The following is a 21,729-nucleotide window of genomic DNA, read 5'->3' as shown; positions in this document are numbered from 1 at the left end:
AGTATCGCGAGAAGTGTTTAAGGCGGGGGACAATACATGTTGTTTTTACGGGTAAATCTTCTCTAAAACTTTGCCTGTTGGAAACAAATAAATTAAATTGTGCAAACGTAAAAAAGCCCTCCAATATAACACATTTCTAAACACCTTTATTCCTAAGGGACCACTTGTTCTTTGTTTTTTCTTTTCAGTTTGCTATCACAGCAGCTTGTAAACAAGCGATTGCACAAAATGTGAAAATGAAGAAGAAGAAGAAGTAGAAGAAGAAGAAGAAGAAGAAGAAGAAGAAGAAGAAGAAGAAGAAGAAGATGATGATGATGATGATGATGATGATGATGATGATGATGAACCTTTATTAATCCCCCTAGGGAAATTTAGTGTTTCACCCATAGGTTTAACCATAAATATCTCAAAATAGAACAAAAGTACAAAGTAAGATATCCACACATATTGACAGAGAACTATACATCTGTAGACTTATACAATTTGCTGTCATATTATTTACTTTGAGACCTTTTAGAAAGTATAGGCTACATACTTGGATTCAGGGTAGTATACTCTTATTACTCTTAGTTGTATCTTGTATAAATGATATGTAGGTTTAACTACCAAGCTGTTCGCTTTATAAAGTAGTGAGAATTAGCACAATCTTAAGACTTAACCAGATTTATAGAGCTTTATGAATGCACTGCAGAATGAATTATTGAAGTGCAATATTTCAAGTTTCAGAAAAGGATTTGAATACATATACATGTACTGGAGTATTATAGGACTAAAGTAGCAGAAAATAAAAATACTCTATATAGGCCTACTGTATGTTGGCTACTGCTCAATTGTGTGCTATTATTTAACTTTCGCCTTTGACTGTCCAGAATTTCTTTATCTGATGTTAATACCTTTGTAGCTGTGTCTTTAACAAGGAATTGTTTGTAATGTTTTGGACATTTTATGAAAACACATACACTGTTAAATTATAGATGAAAATAAAATATCTGACCACTTTTATGAAATAAATAACATTTTATGTACAGGCCACACGCATTTACACGCCATAGCCTCAAGCAGAAAATCAATACACTTTTTCACATTTTGGATTTCAAGTCAACCATGCATTTAAAACATGTATGTCTTAAGCTCTGTGTCTTTGGTAAACCATTGAGTTAACTCAAGATTCAATTTAAAAAAAAGAGTATTCAAGATTTAATCAAATGATGAATCATTGGTTCATCCATTCTTCTAGTTCTTCCAAGATTCAAGTTGCTTTTGTACATTCTTAACTTTATTAAGAGTTCACAGTTTTTAGTGCCGTTGTTTTCTGGAGTGATCACGATCTATGCTAAAACTCTAAACTCTGTTTAGGAAACCAGATCTTCAAATGTTCTAGTTAAAGTGTAGTTTATCAAAGCACATGGAATAGCTCTGACGAAGCTGGCTCCCATCCCATTATAATATCCTCTAATTCCTCCTCTTTCATATATCCCTAGAAGTCCTTGTAGTACACCTGAAGCTTGACGAGAATCTTGGCTGAAAGCTGTAAAACAAGAGAAATTTGGATGAGTAAAACATCTCAAATGGTTCCAAATAACCTTAAAATGTGTGACAGAAAATTGTTTACCTTGTGCTTGCTGCTGAGTTCGGATCACAGCCAGCGGGTAACTGGTAATTTGTCCTGAAGCAAAGGCCACAAAACTGAAGAAAAACAGTTTGGAGTCGCTGTTGTAGGTGGGATGATTCCTTGCCCAGTTCATGATCGACTGCAACAACAAGCAAACAGTTCCTATATGTTTAAAATATTTCAGATGACCATATATTTTACCGTTGAGAGCTGAATTGTCTCACCTGATGAACTGCACACTCCACGCCTGCGTAGGGGATCATGCAGAGGACGCTGGGCTTGAATCCTCTGTAGAAGGAGGACAGCGACTCGTTTCTGTAGATCGATCGAGCGCATGCCACAACACCTTGGTAGGTGCCGGCCTGCTGGAGGTTCAACCTCACCTTCAGCACCTGTGGAGGAGATAAGAGGAGAGAGATTACTCAAATAAAACACTGTCTCACGAAATTACAAATGATAAGTTTCAGTTTATTATAGACTTTGGGGTTAATGCAAACAACGGAGAGAAGTCTCAGGTCAAAATCAACTTCCATTTATCAGGTCTATTATTTAAAGGTTTATTATGCTTTCAAAAAGGAGGTTTTTTGCAAATTTCCATTTTGAGAATACACAGGACTGTTTGAAATTGAAAATGTCTGATTTGAAAAGTTTATTTGAAGATCTACGATTGATTATTTATAGGCCTACATGAACACTTTTGGTTTGCCTAGAAAAACAAAATGGGTTATTCTAGAAGTAGAGTAACATTTACCTGTGTTTTACTGAAATTAAACTATGTCACTAATCTGCATGACTTGTACTCAGAGGTCAACAACTTGTGTGAAAAGTTCCCAAAGCATCACAGACAATGAATAACATAGACATCTGTTAAGTGACCTCTTTAAATTGTCTATTCTCTCTAAGGAGAATGAGACACGCCCAAACTTTGACGCTTACATGGTAATTGTATTATCATTATAAATCAATAGGAGGGGTATAAGCAAGCACGATGGCCCATTCTGCTTTGAAGTACCAGAGCTATTGAAACTGCCTCAACAGCAGATGGGTTTTTATTTTTATTTGATTTACTTGCACTATACTTACTATGTGTTTTATTGTTGTTGCACTGTTGGAGCACCCTGTGAGCTAAGATTTTCATTATCATAACTACACTGTAGCTATGCACACATGACAATAAAAGCCTTGAATCCTTGAAAAAAACAGAAACATATTCTCATTTGTTTGCAATAACTAAACTAAAGCATCATGATGTACCCAACTAGGACATTTGGACATTGATGATTTGTGTTAACCTGTAATGGGACACTGTTATTAAAATATGAGGACAGGACAGAGATGTTAAAGCACTCTGCGACCTGCCTCAGATCTGTAATACCTCTAAAGGGTAGAAGGCAGCATGGGCGACGGCCCCGGACACACAGCCCAACCCGAAGCGCTGCTGCACCGTCAGAGTCTGCTGCGTGCTGCTCTGCGTGTACGCCATCATCTGCACAAAGTAGAGAAACTCTGAGTGAACTGCTGGATTATAAATAGGAAGCTACTGCATGAATAATTCACTATAGAGAGTTTCCCTGCGACTGCCTCACCTGGGCGTAGATAAGACACTGGAGCGTAGACTGTGGTGTTCCTTTCAGCACGTTGACGGCGTTGCCTTGCCACATCGACCGCAGACCACCAGCCCTCATCTCCGAAAAGCCCTGAGAGAAGGCTTTGGATCCATGAACCTGCAGAACACAGAAAATATCAGAAATATGAACTGCTTATAGAGACAGTCACAATAAATGTGCAGTAACCTGAAAAACTTTGTTGAGGAAAAGAGGTACAGGTGCTATTTGAGGTCGCTGAAATATAGTATTGACAACAACTGTGAGATTTATTTATTAAAAGATGTTTATGATTTTGAAAATGTTGTTGTAGGTAATAACAAAGTGCCTAGGACATAATTTAGGCGTGTCTTCATTTTCATTGTGTCTTCTTTCCCAACACCTTGCACACAAATGAGTGCAATTCTTTATAGCAACAAATACGTTTTAGAGAGTTTGAGAAGTCCTGTGGTGTCTTTGGAGGAGCATTTAAGATGTGAACTGATAATCTTTTGAGTAGTTTACAAAGCCAAACATTAACATCTCAAACTATGAATAACAAAAACTCAGATAAGTGTTCTTTGTTGTTAAGTGCTGTCCCGGATTGGTTGTACTGTGTCTTGAAGGTAAAGATAGCTTGTTATCAGCTAGCCTTCTTTGTTTTACTTCATTTGCCTGTTCCTGATACTTGAAGATCATTCGGTGCTGTCATCACAGTTGCTTATGCTTCTCAAATCTTTAAAAAGTTTGCTTTAGAAACAGCTTGGTCTGTATCTCATAATGTTTCTCTGTAGCTGACAAAAAATAATAATAATTACGATCTTAATTTTTTTAAGAACATTTTGAAATATGTGCATCCAGGGCTGTCATAATATCAGATTTTCAGTACATGGCTATCATGGTCAAAATGATTGATAGAAAGATGTTTCTAAAATATCCATAGAAAATCCCCAAAAATAGGATATCAGTAAAATCCCCTTAAAGGACAACGTGCTTACATCATATCATCATTTATATAGCCTACTTTAACATGCCTCAATTTGTTCCGGGTGATCCTTTTTTCATTGGTACATATTTTATTGGCATTGCTGGAGAGAGAGACTTGAGATGTACATTGATAACGACTGTTTCTCTGTATATGTTATACGTACTATAAAGGAACTTGGAATTGCTATCAGAATTTGTAACCACATCTAACAGTATAACTTGTTTTGAATGCTGACAGATGCTGGTTTACATCATGATATCAAAGTTAAACTGACATGAAGAAATGTTATGTCTTTGAGAAATCTTTAACGCCTGATTCTTCATGTGTTTTGGATTCGGTTGTCAAAGTCTATCAGAAGGTCATTTAACCAAGCTAAACAAGCACAGATAATCTAAACTGCAAAGACCTTTGGGCTCAGATGGATGTGTTATATAGTCTAGATTTTGCTTTAGACGATAACACATATTCACGTTTATAAGTGTATCAGATCAGATAAACTAAGAAAAGGGAGGTCAGTATCTCACTCTGTAAGGACTTGGTTGGCAATCGAAGGGTTGCAGGTTAAAGTCACAATCAAAACAAAATACAGAGTAGCTGGAGGGGTGTCCTTTAGCTTCCTTCACCTAAACCGTTGAGTGCTCCATGGTGCCGAACCATCGGCAGGCTCTAACCGACTCCTTGAATGCAGTTATATTTACCTTTATGTTTATGCATGTGTGTATTTCAGGCATTTGCCCCAAAATTGGAATTTCCCCCTGGGGATAAATAAAGGATGTCTTGTCTTAAGTTCATACATGCTTTACCCTAACACCTGACCGTGGATCTGACCTGCAGTTGTGTCTTCAGACGGTCGATGGGGGCCGTCACAGTTCGGGACACAGCATCAGCCAGACCTGCTGCCAGAACAAACGTCCTCCACGCCCCAAAGCCCGACGCCTCCTCGGGGAACTCGATGGGCATGGCACGACTCTCGCCCACGTCGAAAACCTGCAGAATGAGCATTCATCATCTTCCATTCTCTGGTATTACTAACGCTGAAGTGGATGACTCACAATTTCTGCACACATCATCAAAAGTAACACAGTTGACCGTGAAGCTGCCAAAAAAGATCTTACCATACTGTGTTTCCATGACGACACCAGCTCCCCTATGTTGTCCACAGGGTTGAGGATGACGTGGTGCAGAAACTCAGCCCAGTCCACTGTCATGGAGCTGTCCTTATCCATCCTGGAGGATTCATAAACACGTGTTGGTTTGTTTTGATCACAGACTGTAATGAGCAGCTGTGTGATTTCATCATCAAACATCATCCTAGTATTCAAGTAACCAAAAGGCACACTGATAAAGGTTTTACAAGTTTGATCATTAAGTAACTCAATTGTGATAAAGCACTAATGAGTCTTTATAATAAACATATCTCACAGCTCAGTGAGTCCAAATTGAAGGACCGTTTTAGTGCCACAAATAAATCATGTATTCTTTTATTACTACAGGTTGGTTGATATTATGATTTATAGCTAAAAGTAAGAAAGCTATATCAAAATATGGTTACAGCCTGAACTGCCTATATTACAAGAATGTATTTTTTATTATAAAGGATGTCTGTGTTTTGGAGAAATATACCTTTTCTTTAAAGCTGCAAGTAATCAGATTTCAGTCATATTGGGCTAAATGGATATCATTATTTTATTTGACCTAGCTATTTTTTTTACATGTAAATGACAAACATAGTATTTTCCCCACCATTTTCCTCTAAAGGAAATAAATAAATGTCATACCTTTTCCTCTTTCATCTTGATTGCTTGTTGATTTTAAAATTCTAGTTTGATTTTACATATATATCGTTTTGCGTTTCACTTTCTTCTATAGTTTTAGCTTATACATTTACTAAAACATATACAAGAGTATTATATTGGGAAAGGTCTATGGTGTAAAAAACAGACTCATTTTGGAAACACTGTCAATAAACTGCTTACATGTATCAAGTAAGTGCCAATATGATAACACCTGTTTAAAGTTGTGTGTGTTTGGTCTGATCCCAGTACCCATTACTACAACTGATAAAGTCCTTTAAATACAACAAAATAATCCATGATAGTTGGATAAAAATCTTACATTTGAATAATTTTTTTTGCATTCGGCTTTGATATGACCACTCCTAACTCCTTAAACAAACATATGATGTCCTCCTGGTCAATCACCCCTGATCAGAGAAGAAATGCACATGATTACAAACAGATACGGCTCTTTGCGTTATCATATTTCAGGGAACTGATACTGTAAACTGTATGAGTGCAACGGTCACAGTCAACAGGGCTGTACAGGGTGCTGTGTACCATAAACAAGGCATGTCTACTTTTCCTCTCTGACCTTGAAAATGTAATTTATTGTCCTAAAAATTCACATTAATAGCTGTTTATAAAGAAGATGAAAAAATATGAAGACTCATCTTCTACATAAAACACATTGTTATGCTATAATTATCGTAATAATAATATTCATATATGATATTGTTATAAAAATAAGAAGAGTAATGCCTAAAGAAAAGATGAAAGACTCTAAACATGTATGTTTTTAACAATACGTTTGCACTTTTTTGCATTCTCTTTTGTTTCCTTCATAAACAAAACATTATCAGACAAACGTCCCACTCACCACACTTGTTCTTGTCAAGGTCATGAAAGTGGATTTTCCATTTCCTTTCTCTGTCCATCATGTAACCGAGGAACTCTTTATAATCCAACAGGCCATCTTTGTTTTTGTCATAAGATTCAATGATATTCTAGGAGAAAGTCAGCAGGTGTGTTGATTAGTGAATGAATGAATGACATAAGGGTATAGCCTTGTGTATTGCTGTTTGGATAAATATGTATGTATTTGCAACATTACCTGGACCTTTCCATCAGCTGAGAGGATCCCATGCTTCCTCATTTCGTCTCGGAGCTCCGACACTGAAACGAATCCATCGTCGTTTTGATCCAGTTTAGAAAATAAACCACGAAACTGATCCATGGTGCATTTAGAAACAAGTCAACCCCAGTTTCAAAAAAATAGGTTTCAAAAATATGCACTCTTCTTCATCAAGGGAGAAATGCATGCATTGATAAATCATCAGATATTATTGAGCTGCAGCTCTGCTCGGACGCTGACTCATTGGCAGCAGTGCTCAGTGCCAATGCAGCAGAAATGCTTACTTTATCTCAAAGAGAATTACTAATTCCCTCTATGGAGCAGCAGGTGGCGCTGCTGCTGCGAGAGAGCCCACCACCGTCCATCATCACTGTGCCCTCTCCTCTACATCCTGAACCTGCTGAGTGTTCACCAACAATACACAGGGGATTGTAGCAATACAAGGAAATATATGAACATGTAGACCTACTTAATGTTGCTTGTGGTGGCAAAAAGCAAATAACTTTATCTTGGTTTAAACCACTGTAACCAATCATAGACAAACGTGTTGTGAGGCAAGTGGATACAATGGGAATGATCTGGAAGCTGAGGTAGGAATCAATGAAACACACACACACAGACACATGCACACACACAAATGTACAAAACAAAAGTACAGTAAAGTAAAATAAACTAGAATAATATCAATATTCTGCCTCTGTTGGTCAGTGGTTTATGTGAAGAAAATTATAATTTTAGAAAATAGAATGTGCGTTAAGATATATATAAAAATTATATATATACATACAAGTACAAATAAGTAATAATAATAGTTCTACACAGATTAGTACATTAAATTAAACAAAAAAAACACTTTTAAGTTTGTCAAAGGTGAGGCGTAATTATGTCTATGTGAATACGCATTGCATATTTCACCTGTGTTAATCTCATAATTATATCACACACACACACACACACACACACTCACCGGAAGCAGAATTATTTCATATTTCTGAGCTTGACGTTGGCTCTGCGGATGGATGCAGGGAGGAGGAGGGAGCCGAAGCTATTTAAAGAGGGTCATCCAGTCACGGATAAATAGCAGAAGGTCCTCCGCGCTGACTAACCGCCTCTAAATGTTTTTCATCGTGCTCTGTGTGTCTGTCTGCGGCTTCATGTGTCCAGACTGAGCCTCTGCTGACAGCCATCCGAAGACCAGCACTGCATACATCCCCTGCAAGGGTCTTTCGTGGTCTTTTTTACAAGGGGATACTTGGGGGTAAAAATGGGTAAAGATTACTATAAAACGCTGGGCATCTCCAAAGGAGCCACAGAGGAGGATATTAAGAAAGCTTACAGAAAACAGGCGTTGAAATGGCATCCCGACAAAAACAAGTCTGCATCAGCCGAGGAGAAATTTAAGGAAATCGCTGAAGCATATGAAGTGCTGAGTGATCCGAAGAAAAGAGAAGTTTATGACCAGTATGGAGAGGAAGGTAAGGTGTTTTTATTATTTTAATGTAATTATATTTTGTGTCACACCTTCAATATAGCCTACCGGTAAAATCCCGTTACAAAACCGGATTGACTGGATGTAAAGCACAGCTGGCTTTAATTCAAGTCTCTCTGTAACCAGCAGGGTTAAAAACAGCTGTTCAGCACATCATAGGCCTAGATCTGTGCATCTATTATAAGAATGATCAAATGCAGCATATCTGCAGTTATAATAAGCCCCTGTTATGAGAGAAATAAAGGCCTGTCACCATTTCCAGACTCTCTTACAAATGTGTTTAATATACATTATTTTATTTGACAGGGATAGTGCATATGTCCTAAGCATATAGCTATAAACTAATTTACATCTGAATTGAATTGATCATATCAAAGCATTTGTGCACAGAAGGCTATGTCGTACCTGCCATGTCGTATCTGAATCTGAACAGATGGTAATGGGTGGGAAGCATGATGTGAGGAAGGAGAACATATCACAGATAATCTCCTAAAGCTCCCATAGACCTATAAAAAACTAAATGAGGCATATTAAGCTTTTTTACCATTTCATTTAGCAAATGTGGAAAACATATTAAGAAAATGTGTACACTCTGTCTCCTTTAAAGGCTCACTCAATCCATGCAACAAACGGAGTATCTGAGTTTTTTATACATTGGTGATAACATGGAAGTTGTTATCAGAAATGCCCATGAGTAGACATGAGTGAACACCTGAGTATATGATATATAAAATCCACACAACTGGAAGATGTTGAGAGTGTATGGTCTCAGCATGTGTCCAGCATAGACTGTCCATTAAAAGATACAACATTTGACCTACATTTACAAGTGTTGGAGACTCATTAGGATCATTCTTATGTAAGGGAACATGACACTGAGGCTTTTTAACAGTGCTATATGCTGGCTAAGGCAAATTAATGATATAACACATACCATTTTTTTCTAATTACATAATAAGAAATGTATCTTTGGTTAGGCATAATACAGCATTTTTTACCACTTTCCCCTGAAACTAACCTTATGATTCAAACATTATTTAAAAAGCTTGTTACAAGAGAATTTAACAATTCAATTCTACTGTCTTGGGGACTGGATGGTCAATCTATGCATCATTTGTGGAATAAAGCTATCACACTGTTGAATGTTGATGACTGATGGATCATTCTATCTCCCATCAGGTCTCAAGGGAGGAAACGGGCCCACGGATGGACCGGGCAACACCTTCACATACACCTTCCATGGAGACCCTCACGCCACCTTCGCCACTTTCTTTGGTGGCTCCAACCCCTTCGATATGTTCTTTGGGCGTAAAGCAAACGGTCGGGACGACGACGACATGGAGGTGGACGGAAACGACCCCTTTGGTTCCTTCAGTAACTTCAACATGAACGGCTTCCCTCGGGACCCTCACAGTGGACCTGGAGGGCCACGCAGGAAACAGGACCCCGCCATCATTCACGAACTGAGGGTCACCCTGGAGGAGGTCTTCCACGGCTGCACCAAGAGGATGAAAATCTCTCGCAAGAGGCTAAATCCAGACGGCAGGACCATGCGCAACGAGGATAAGATTCTCACTATCGAGATCAAGCGAGGCTGGAAAGAGGGAACCAAGATCACGTTCCCGCGGGAGGGGGACGAGTCGTCCAATACCATTCCTGCGGACATTGTTTTCGTCATCAAGGACAAGCCACACCCTCACTTTAGGCGGGAGGGCTCAAACATTGTGTATCCTGTGCGTGTCAGCTTAAGACAGGTGAGTTATTTTCTGTTCTGGCACCCACTCATGACTGTGTGTTGTATTATTAGAGTCTGATAGATGGATTAGTCACACACAGGGGTGTTTCAGATCAAGCTCATATTTATTTTAGAGTGCTGCTTTAATGCTCTGATGCTCAGAAACAGGTGGATTCCCTTAAAAGTGGTTTTCCCTGGAAAGTACATGTGTCCTGAATGAGCATAGTACCAAACTAAACACACACTTTGGCTTATGTAATCTTCAACATTGAGAAATAGGAGCCGTTTCACAGGGAGGGCAGAGAGGCGGCGGCCGCCCACATGCAGACATTTCAAGATGTACTTTTATGGTTCCTCCTACTCTCCTCAACACTTTGAGATCTCAGTGCTTCAGCTCTGAATATGTGAGCGATACATGCAAACAGCAGCCGATCAGTTCTGTGCGATGTGAATCATCACTTGTCACGTTAAAGGTTTCCAAACACATAGCTTCATTTCTTTGCTTTTCTGCTAAAACATATTTTACAACTATACTCAAATAGAGTATATCAACATGACTTTAATCTGACCTCCAAGAACACTTTCCACAGCATGTCTTAGTCTTCCTCAGAAATACAAGAGAAAGCACAATGATTATATCCAACTCCAAATACGATCTTTGAATAGAGAGATTACGGACAGCTGCTATCATGTGATGACAACTGAGCAATCTCCTCGACAGCTGAGCAAACTGCATGCAATAATATAGACTGTTGATGTGTTTATGGATCTTAAATGGACCTTATGTAAAGATTATTTTGAAACAACAGTCGTATAATTTGCTCAGTGTTCAATTAATTAGGTCTAGGTGTTTAATTACCTTGGCTTTTTGTGTGGGTCTGTGAATAAATATACAACAGTCATTTATAATTGTGGTAAACTCTTATCAATTAATCAATGTTTATTTATATAGCCCAATATCACAAATGTTACATTTTTCTCAGTAGACTTCACAGTTTGTACAGAATATCAGTATGACAACACGACACCCTCTGTCCTTAGACCCTCACATCGTACAAGGAAAAACTTCCAGAGAAAAACCCCACAGTAGGAAAATGGGAGAAACCTCAGGGAGAGCAACAGAGGAGGGATCCCTCTCCCAGGACGGACAGACGTGCAATAGATGCCGTGTGTAAATTGAAAAGATAATACATTTGCAACATAGGTAGTCCAAATGTTTGGAAATGCATGTGTGTATAATAGGAAGATGAATCCACGAGGATATCCATCCAGGACTTATGATCCAGGACCACAGCCACGACTCAAGATCCAGGACTCGCGATCCATGACACAGGACCGCAGGATCATCCATGACTCCGGATCCCGGCGTATATAGACACCAAAAAGAAAGAAATTTGAGGAAGCTGGGTTAATCGGAACATGAGAGTACACAGGTATAGACAGAGAGAAGGAAGAAGTAAGATGTCCCCCAACAAACTAAGCCTATAGCAGCAAAACTAGGGGCTGAATCTAATCAGCCCTAACTATAAGCTTTATCAAAAAGGAAGGTCTTAAGCGCACTCTTAAAAACAGATAGGGTGTCTGCTGCCCGAACACAAACTGGAAGCTGATTCCACAAATGTGGAGCTTGATAAGAAAAGGCTCTGGCTCCCATTGTACTTTTAGAGTCTCTAGGAACAACCAACAACCCTGCATTCTTGGAACGCAATGCCCTAGTAGGACAGTAGGTTATAATGAGTTCTTTAAGGTAAAATGGCGCCTGCCCATTAAGGGCTTTGTAGGCGAGAAGAATAATTTTAAATTCTATCCTGTGTTCTATAGGGAGCCAGTGTAAGGCAGCCAGAACAGGAGTAATGTGGTCACTTTTCCTAACTCTGGTTAGTACACGAGCTGCAGCATTTAGAACAAATGCATGGACTAGTTTCTCTGCATCGTTTTGAGGCAAGATATGCCTGATCTTTGCAATGTTACGTAGATGGAAGTAGGCGGTCCTTGAAATTGATTTTATGTGGGTGTTAAAGGATAAATCCTGATCAAATATAACACCAAGATTCCTTACAGTCTCACTGGAGGCAAAATTAATGCCATGCATAGTTAGTATATCTTTAGATAATTTGTTTCTTAGATTCTTCGGGCCAAGTACAATAACTTCAGTTTTGGTCGTGTTTAACATAAAAAAGTTTAAGGTCATCCACGTTTTTAAGTTCTTGAGGCAGTCTTGAATTGTATTTAGATGATTAATTTCATCAGGCTTGATTGATAAATATAGTTGAGTATCATCCGCATAACAATGAAAGTTTACAGAATGATTCCTTATAATATTGCCTAACGGAAGCATATATAATGTGAACAAAATAGGTCCGAGCACTGAGCCCTGTGGCACTCCATGGCTAACTTTGGAAGATTCATCGTTGACACGTACAAACTGAGAGCGTTCAGATAGATAGGACCTAAACCAGCCTAAAGCAGTTCCCTGTATGCCATCTATATATCATGGTCGATAGTATCAAATGCAGCACTAAGATCGAGCAACACAAGAATAGAGACAAGTCCTTTGTCTGAGGCTATGAGGTCTGAGGTATTTAAAGCTGAAAAATAGTAGATATTCAGAATGCAGGTTTTAGTGTATTGGTTGAGGAAATAATTTAGCCAAAACCCAAAATGTAAAATGTTACAAAATCCACACATTTGCTTATCAGCAGATTGTGTCAATGTAAAATTGGACGATCAGCAACAAAACTAATGCAATATAAAAAAGTTAGGAAGAATTAAATATGATCCTTTCTCCACTTTTAGCTGAATTAGTGACATGAACATTTTCTACTGTTAAAAAACAACAGTGTCAATATTGTCAAATGATTCACAATGATTGTTCAAATCTAAAAATAGATAATAGATCATTTTGGTTCATGTAATATATAGCAGTAGATCATCTGCCTTACTTATCAGTTTATACTTTTTTTTGTGATTTTTTGTACATCTGCTATATTGTGTTGATATCAGAACATATTCTTACTAATATTCATTTAAAGAATATATCAGATCACTAGTTTACTTCAGATTCAGTTGTTATTTTTCCTACATCATGTCTGGGTTGCTGTTTCTCACACTGACTTCCATGTTCCTGTGTTTTTCAGTCATTGTGTGGATGCTCTGTTACCGTGTCGACGATAGATGGGAACTCGTGCAACATGAAGATCACGGACGTCATCAAGCCTGGCATGAGAAGGACTGTCGCTGGGCAGGGTCTCCCCATACCCAAAAACCCAGAGCAGAGAGGAGACCTGGTGGTGGAGCTGGACGTTAACTTCCCCGACACGCTGCCCGGAAACGCCAAGGACGTCCTGAAGCGACATTTACCTACTTAGGAAGAACAAAAAGGACTAGACGAGAGAAAAATAACACATGACAGCCCTTCACACACACACACACACACACACACACACACACACACACACACACACACACACACACACACACACACACACACACACACACACACACACACACACACACACACACACACACACACACACACACACACACACACACACACACACACACACACACACACACACACACACACACACACACACACACACACACACACAGAGAGAGTTCACAGATATATCCCTACAATGTTTGTGCAATTTCTACTTAAATCCTTCTATTTTTAGCATATTGGCAGATATAATGTGTTGACGTAAAAATTGTCCGAAAAGCAACAAAACTAATTGTAACATAGAAAAGCTTAATTCAAGGCATTCACCTCTATCTAGTTTTTCTTCCTGAATACTGAGAATTGTATTAAGGTCTAATAACTGACAACTTTGAGTCGTAGCACCCTATTGTAATCAAAATTATTATTGTAATTATATATATATTTATATAATGAATTGTTTTTTGTTTTTTTCCCCTAGTAAGTCTACATTTTGAGGGCCAAAACATGTACATTTTATACAAAAACGTGTTAATGTTTTTATAGTAAAGGACGTCCTAAAACAACATTTACCTTCTTTGACAAGAACAAAGACTAAATGAGGGGAGAAAAGCAGTCGCCCACGTTAACAAACCCACACACACACACACACACACACACACACACACACACACACACACACACACACACACACACACACACACACACACACACACACACACACACACACACACACACACACACTGAGACTTCACAGATGGAACCCCTGCGACGAATGTGCAATTTCTACTTTTGAGCTATGCTGTGTTTGTATGAATACCATGCATGCTGCCGAGTTGATATCAGTGCAAGACATGAAAGATTGTCTTGATTGTTGATATCCGAAAGAAACACACTTTATGTATGTGGCAACAATCACTTTATCGTTTTGTTTGTTGGAAATATTTTGTAGTGAGTCTACAGTTGTCAGAGAAATGAACATAACTGGAGTGCCAAACTTTTTTCTGACAGGCTTCATTACTGACCTGTAATTCAGTGTTTATTTTGTCGTGTAGTAGAGCTGCAATGATATATTGATTGACAGAAAAAATATTAGCCAACTATTTTTGATAATCATACATTGTCTTGCAAAAATGGTTTTTAAAAAAATGCTCTTTTCAGTCTCTCCAATATGGAGATGTTCTGCTTGTCTCTGTTTTTATGTTTTGGAATGACGAAACAAGATATTTATAGACAACACCTTTGAGAAACTCGGATGCACATTTTTAAGGTTCAAACCTAACGATTAATTGTTTTTAAATAAAAAATGATAATAATGGTCACTTGCAGCCCAGCATCATGTAGAGATAAAACCCTCAATTTGGAGGCTGTCTCAAAATCTGTGTGCAGTTTACTCAAATGAAAACATGGTTGAATGAAATGGATTGTCTTGTGTGCATCTTAGAGTTATACAGTATGTGAAGAAATTGTACTTGAATTTTAAAATAAATATTTCCACATGAAATCAAGTTCAGCTGTTTTTAATTATGGGAAAGCATGCTATGAATCCTCCTCCCTGAAATATGCCTATATTTAAAGTCAATTAGCAGATAGAAATAGTTCTCTTCTGACTTACTTTTAGCAGTGAAATGGGAATTGTTGACGTAAAGCTTATACCAGGGGGGTCAAACTCAAATACGCAGTGGGCCAAAATAAAAAAATCGGTACTAGTCGAGGGCCGGACTGGTTCAATGTTTATTGCAAAACGTATTGAAATGAACTTATTGCACATATTAAACCTGGAACTAACAAAGCTTAAATGCTTGCCTATAAAAACAACATTACACATTAAATAATCAGTTGAATTAATTTCTTATGGCTCCATCTGCAGCTTTTCCGGAGTCATTTCTTATGATTACATTTTTCCACAGGCCAACAACAGCTTCAAAAAAATTTTTTCCCTCAAAGAACAAACTAAACCTGGCCTGTTGTCTCAAGAAAAAAAGTGCAGAAGGAAACATCCATGTAAACTCAGTGTGCTGCTCTGTAATGCTAGTTCAAGCCAGATACTTGGCATCTCATCTCGGGTGCAAGTTCATCAATGTTTGGGCTCAGGCTCTGAGCTGAGGAGATCCTCAGGATTGAGTGAAGGTGTGCATGCAATATACCGGAGGGCCAGATCTAATAGTAATTAAAAATTATCCTGCGGGCCGAAATTAAATCCACTAAGGGCCTGATTTGGCCCACGGGCCTTGAGTTTGACACATGCGTTTCATTTTCTATGTGCAATTAAAATATTTTTGACTGGATGTAATCCTTATACTAATGGCGAAACTATGAATGTGTAAATATAGCTTTGTGGTCTCAGCTGCTGGAGATCAGCTGCCAACACAGAGGCCTCTTCTGTATGTTTTCCCACCAGGGGACGCCACATCACTCACCACAGCTCAGGGGCCACAGAGGAGTGACCCTCTTTATAATAGAGGGCCACTTAACTGCTGACATTTGCGCTAATTATAGTTCAATCTGTCTTAAATCAACTGTTGATTTTTTTGGATTAATTAATCTCTATGCAAGGTCCTTGTTTAATAATAAAAAATATTTTAAAGCCAAATAAATTTCATTTTTTCAGGATGTTTTTGTTGTGTTTCTAACTCCAAAGTCCAAAGTATCCTGATTATTTAATTTAGTAGAAGTTCCAATAATACAACGAAAAAACGACATACAAGATACTATTTTACATCAAGTTTTTGGATTAATATTAATGCTGCTTTATGTTGCATTTTGCTTTTGTAGAAAAAAGTTTTGTTCATATCAACTTCAAAAACACCTACATATTCAATGTATCGCGAACATTCATAAAACCTAAAATCTGAAAGGTAACTAAAGCTGTACAAATTATTATTGTACTTTTTAAGAGTTGCGGTAACAATACATCCCTTTTTAAATGAAGTGGAGTAGAAGAATAATGTAGCATAAGGGAAATACTCAAATAAAGAAAAAGTATCTCACAATTGTACTTAGGTACATTACTAAAGTAGAAAGTAAAATGTTCTATCTTTATAAAACATCTGTTAGATTATTTTCTAAAAGAAGACAGAAGACAAAGCCTCTGGAATACAAATTGTTCTTTTAGCTAGAACAGATTTGTCACACATCAATATGTGTGTGTGAGAGATTTGTGCAAATGATGAGTCACTATCATCCAGGGAGGGTGGAGGGTAAACACTGCTCCTGCTATGTGTGTGAGACTGATGCTGATGTTAAACTGTGGTATCAAAAAGAGGAAACAAATAGAGTTTTTTAAAGGGGAAGACATTAAGACAACACAACAAAACAAATAAACCACTTTTGTTTGTTTCAGTGGAGGAAATAATGCTCAGATATTTGACCTATAGTAAAAGTAGAAATACTACATTGTTAAAATACTCTGTTACAAGTAAAGTCATACGTTTAAAGTTTCTCAAGTAAATGCTTAAGCACCTAAAAGTAAAAAAAAGGTTTTCATTGTGTCTGATAGTATCAGTTACTTTGCAGATACAGATGCATCACTAATTATAATCCAGCGATTTGATTAGTTTAATCAGAAATTTGCATTAACATTCCTTTAAGATTATGAATGCATTCCTTTTTCGAATGAGAATAATAAGTTTTCACCCAAAAGGAAAATTGCTTTGTAACATTCATACAAAATAAATAAAATAAAAGCAAATGTTGAAAAAAATAATGTTACAGAAAAATAAAATAATGGTAAACATTTTTTGAATTTCTACAAGATAAACATATAAAGAAAAGCATACAATAAGAAAAAAGAAGTACTTATAAATGTAACTTGTCAGAATTAAAATCGGGAGAGCTGTGAAGTGCACAGTCTGCAAATGTATGATACTCTGATATTGCTGCTCTTACTTACAGGTACAATATCTGAAATATTTTCCACCATAGACTTACCTGCAGCAGCACGTAATAAATACCAGAATAATTGTCTAATTTCGCTGTCCCCTCCTGTGATGGAGCACAGGTGCACGGGGCTGATCCCGGGTCGGTCCCACTGCGCCTGCGCCCCGCTGATAGGCAAACAGAGCAGCTATTGTTAGCTACGGACTGAAGTCTCCAGCAGGTTGTGTCAGAGTTTATCCCACACTCACCACCTTCCTACCTGTTGAATATTCAATACACCTTTTTTTGTTTTACAAGAGCCTCTGTCGAAGAACAAAGCTAATCTGTGTGGGGCAGGTGAGGAGAGGGAAAAGTGGAAGGAAGGAAGACAGGAAATCTCGGAGGAAAGAAGGAAGTAAACACGACCGTTGGAGGACTCAACAGGTTCAAATGTTATAACAACGGACTTTTTATAAACTTCCGACGTCGAAAAACGTACTTAAACAACTAAAAAGATGCCGTTGGGACCATGGAGGAAGAAAAACAAGTCGACGAAGGAGCATTTGGTGGAAAACGAAGAGGTCGGCAGCGGACACGCAGGTGCTGGGAGCTTGGCTAATAAATCCTCGGTGAACGGAGCAGGTCTACCGCCTCCACCGGCCAACCTGAGGCCCAAACTGGTGTTCCACACGCAGCTCGCGCACGGCAGCCCCACCGGCAGGATCGAGGGCTTCTCCAACGTCAAGGAACTGTACGGGAAGATAGCACAAGCCTTTAATATCAGCCCACCTGAGGTAAGAAGAGCTCACCTGGTGTTATGAAGAGTCATGGAAGTGATTTCGTGGTGCGTTCAAGTGCTTAATTTAAAATATTCGCAACAAGGAATGTGTAATTGCCCACATATAATATCACTAGATTGGATTAGTATGATCTTTAATCACTTCATCACTTGCAAGTGGAGCTACTTTTAGTCACTTTGCATAGCCTACTTCTAGGTATATTGTATACATCATATTTTATTAGTTTAAAAAATATTGTATTGGTAATCTTAATATGTAAAGTAACTGAACTTATTACATCATTTAAGTTGAGTACAAAGGACATGCTTACCCTCTTAAATGTATAGAGTATAAAGTAACACAATTATGAAACAAAACAAATCTAAGAAAAACACATAAATTAAATTCCTCCACTACTTGTTTCTTGACATAAACTCAGCAGTTTTACTCCACTACATTTCAAAGCCACATGTTTAATAAGTGTGGCAATACGTTTCCTTTCAGATTAAGATAATTAATAATTGATAATTTAATAAAACACAATCCATAGTTGTTAAATAGTGAACTCAAACTCTCCCAACTCACTACTCCACTGGCCCCTTGTCTGTTTCAAGTGACAGAGTTATTATAAATTCCATTAGATATATATTACATTACATTTAGCTGACGCTTTTATCCAAAGCGACAAAGTGCATTCGACCAACACGATACAAACTTAAAGAAAACAGAATCATATAAGTACATCAGGTTTCATAGAGCCAAAACATTTCAAGTGCTACTCAACTGGCTTTAGATAAGCCAGTTCTTTATTAGTATTTATAAATGCTTTATAGCAATATATATATATATATATATATATATATATATATATATATTCCCTGAAACCTTTAAGGTTACTGTTTGTGGCCTAAGGAGATCAAAATATGAACTGTTAAACAAACGCTAAGTCTTACAAAACAGTGAACTGAAATGATGCAACTTCATGTAGTTGTAATCAACTTTGATTCTTCTTTCCTACCCTTTTAATCACAACCCCTAGATGTATCTTGTGACTGTTCGAGACCCCTGAATTGTAAAACACCTGACCAAACCTAACTCCACCTCAACCAAGTACATTAGTGAAATGCTGTTTACTCATTTTTGCATCAGGGACAGGAGCCATTTGTCAGCCAAATTACTACTTTTACTTTTGATCTTTTGGTGGATTTCGCTGTGAATACTTGAATACCTACAGTACATTTCAACTGTGGAATTCCTGCATTTACTTAAAGGTGGGGTAGGCAATTCACTTCAGAAACACTTTTTGTTATATCCCATGGAATGCTCTTAACATCCTGATAGCAATGAATATATTAAATGCTTTGACAATAAATACATAAAGAAATGTCATCTGGGGAAGCCGTGGCGCTGTAAAAAGCACGACCAATCATCTGAGCCGGCCCGGCTAAAATAACTGGATGGCCTACCTGCCTGTCAGCCTTCCATCTGTGCACAAATTTATCTCGTGCCCTCATTGGTCATGTGCGCGTTCGTGTGTGTTGGAGGAGGGGCTCTGTAATGAAGTCTGAAGGAAGAGGCAGATTTTTTCCTGTTATGTACTTTCAAATTCTAGCGCACTCGAGCTGGTTTCTCCATTCTTACCTACCCTACCTTTTAATTAAAGAATCTTAAGTCCTCCTCACACTACCGCAAGATTAATATCAGCAGTAAAGGTTTGGGTAAACAGTTTTATAAGTCGCTTTTCTCAGAGATTATCCACGTGGTGTCCATTAAAAGTCAACTTTTATTGTCTCACGTCAAAGCTATATGATGTTTGCAAAGGCACGCCCTGCCAGCATTGCACGGTGCACACCTTTAACTCTGCAATATTAAGATTGCTCTGTCTTATCATCATTATAAAGTCACTGGATGGATACCTCTATTTTTAGATACAGTTTCCTTCAGCATCATGTTTTTCTGCAGGGCAAGCAGTATGAAAAGCATGTTAATGAGGAGGAAATACTGAAAACAAAAGCCGGCTGTTTCCTCCTCTCAGCCCAGACTGCTTAAGCTCATCTTTTCAAAGGAAAGTGTGAGTGTCATGTTTGGCTTTTGTCAGCCTGAAATACAACTAAATAGTCCGGCGTGGCAGCCTGTTATCAGTCTGCTGTGCTGTAAAATCAGCAGACAGGAACTTCCTTCCCCCAAAGAGATACAGTCGCTTCATCCAACAAGTGTGACAGTTGGAAAAGGAATTTCTCAGGTGTCATGGTACACGGTGAATCACACAAAGACATCACAAAAGATGTACATGTGATAAGAGGAGCGTTCCCTGAAACTCACCATTTGATCGTGGGAAATGTTCTTGAGGCTTTAACTGCAGTTATTCACTCGGCTATGTTCTATGGGTATATGTTCTATCATGTCTATCAATAACACTCATTAGGACTGTTCTGTCTAGACTTGTTTAGTACAGAAACTGCCTTACTGCCATTTATTTTCCTAACAACAAGCACAGAAGAGGAGCTAATGGGATTTTGGATTTCAGCACATTTCTAGCAGCTTGTTTGAAACTACTGGTACTCAAACCTTTATGTCTCTGAACACTGCCCTGCTTAAGTGTCTTTGAGCAAATCATTGATGGTGTGGCAGCTTTAGCACTATTGTTTTGTATAGGGATAGGAATTGAGAACCTGTTCCATTTGAGAACCGGTTTGAAATATTCCAGGGAAGTGAAAAATGATGCCTCAAGAGATTTTTCATTTTTATTGACGCAGTCATGGTTTTCCGATAAGTACATGTTGCGAAAACTCATACCGAATGATGTGAAACTCTGCTTCGACGCTGCTGGAATTGTTCAAAAAGTCATGGCCAAGCAGGCTTCATTTCACGAAGAAAAATCACAACAGTTCTACTTGTAATATCTGTCAAAGGGTCATTAGAAGTAAAGGTGGAACACTACTAACACCACTAATAGGTGGAAAGGTCTTTTGATGTAAAACAGGCTTGAATTCCTGGAATTCCATGTCTTTAACACACCCTCTACTCAGTACGCACGATTGACACTGCTTTCCAACTGAGCAGCAGGATGTCTACCAGGATGAAATATCCAATCTTAAAACTACACTAGCGCCACATAGGCAGGATAAACAAATTGTTATTATTAAATAATACAATTACTGGGTTGAAGCTTAAAACCGGTGAAGGCTTATTTTTCCCACAAGGACATTCTTAAGGATTAAATAAGGAAATATACAAAAAATTGTATCAATAAGCAACATCGATAATGTCATTGATATTAATAAAATCATATCAATTCAATCCCTTGTCCGACCCCTCTGTAAAGTTAGTGAAAAT

General features: G+C 38.0%; 3 protein-coding genes across 3 annotated transcripts in view; 2 read left to right on the top strand and 1 right to left on the bottom strand.

Annotated features, from left to right (window-relative positions):
• Positions 1 to 997: 997 nt before the first annotated feature.
• On the bottom strand, positions 998 to 7,368 carry slc25a24l (solute carrier family 25 member 24, like). The gene is made up of 10 exons (XM_079650867.1): positions 7,073 to 7,368; positions 6,839 to 6,965; positions 6,299 to 6,386; positions 5,299 to 5,410; positions 5,012 to 5,170; positions 3,199 to 3,336; positions 2,988 to 3,098; positions 1,837 to 2,004; positions 1,613 to 1,751; positions 998 to 1,528 (listed from the first exon to the last, which is right to left on the bottom strand). The coding sequence occupies exons 1-10, from the start codon at positions 7,193 to 7,195 to the stop codon at positions 1,353 to 1,355; spliced, it is 1,341 nt and encodes a 446-aa protein (XP_079506993.1). The 5' UTR covers positions 7,196 to 7,368; the 3' UTR covers positions 998 to 1,352.
• Positions 7,369 to 8,112: 744 nt separating this feature from the next.
• Positions 8,113 to 13,874, top strand: dnajb4 (DnaJ heat shock protein family (Hsp40) member B4). The gene is made up of 3 exons (XM_079650868.1): positions 8,113 to 8,568; positions 9,762 to 10,336; positions 13,455 to 13,874. The coding sequence occupies exons 1-3, from the start codon at positions 8,358 to 8,360 to the stop codon at positions 13,683 to 13,685; spliced, it is 1,017 nt and encodes a 338-aa protein (XP_079506994.1). The 5' UTR covers positions 8,113 to 8,357; the 3' UTR covers positions 13,686 to 13,874.
• Positions 13,875 to 17,822: 3,948 nt separating this feature from the next.
• Positions 17,823 to 21,729, top strand: part of gipc2 (GIPC PDZ domain containing family, member 2) — a 16,183-nt gene continuing 12,276 nt past the window's right edge. Inside the window, exon 1 of the mRNA XM_079650869.1 lies at positions 17,823 to 18,408. Coding sequence (XP_079506995.1) covers positions 18,130 to 18,408 — 279 coding nt within the window. The 5' untranslated portion in view covers positions 17,823 to 18,129. The remainder of the gene's footprint in view (positions 18,409 to 21,729) is intronic.

Source organism: Notothenia rossii, assembly GCF_949606895.1.
Source record: "Notothenia rossii genome assembly, chromosome: 9".
Taxonomy (NCBI): Eukaryota; Metazoa; Chordata; class Actinopteri; order Perciformes; family Nototheniidae; genus Notothenia; species Notothenia rossii.
The sequence above is the reverse complement of the archived record's forward strand: the minus strand, read 5'-3'. Positions and strand labels throughout refer to the sequence as shown.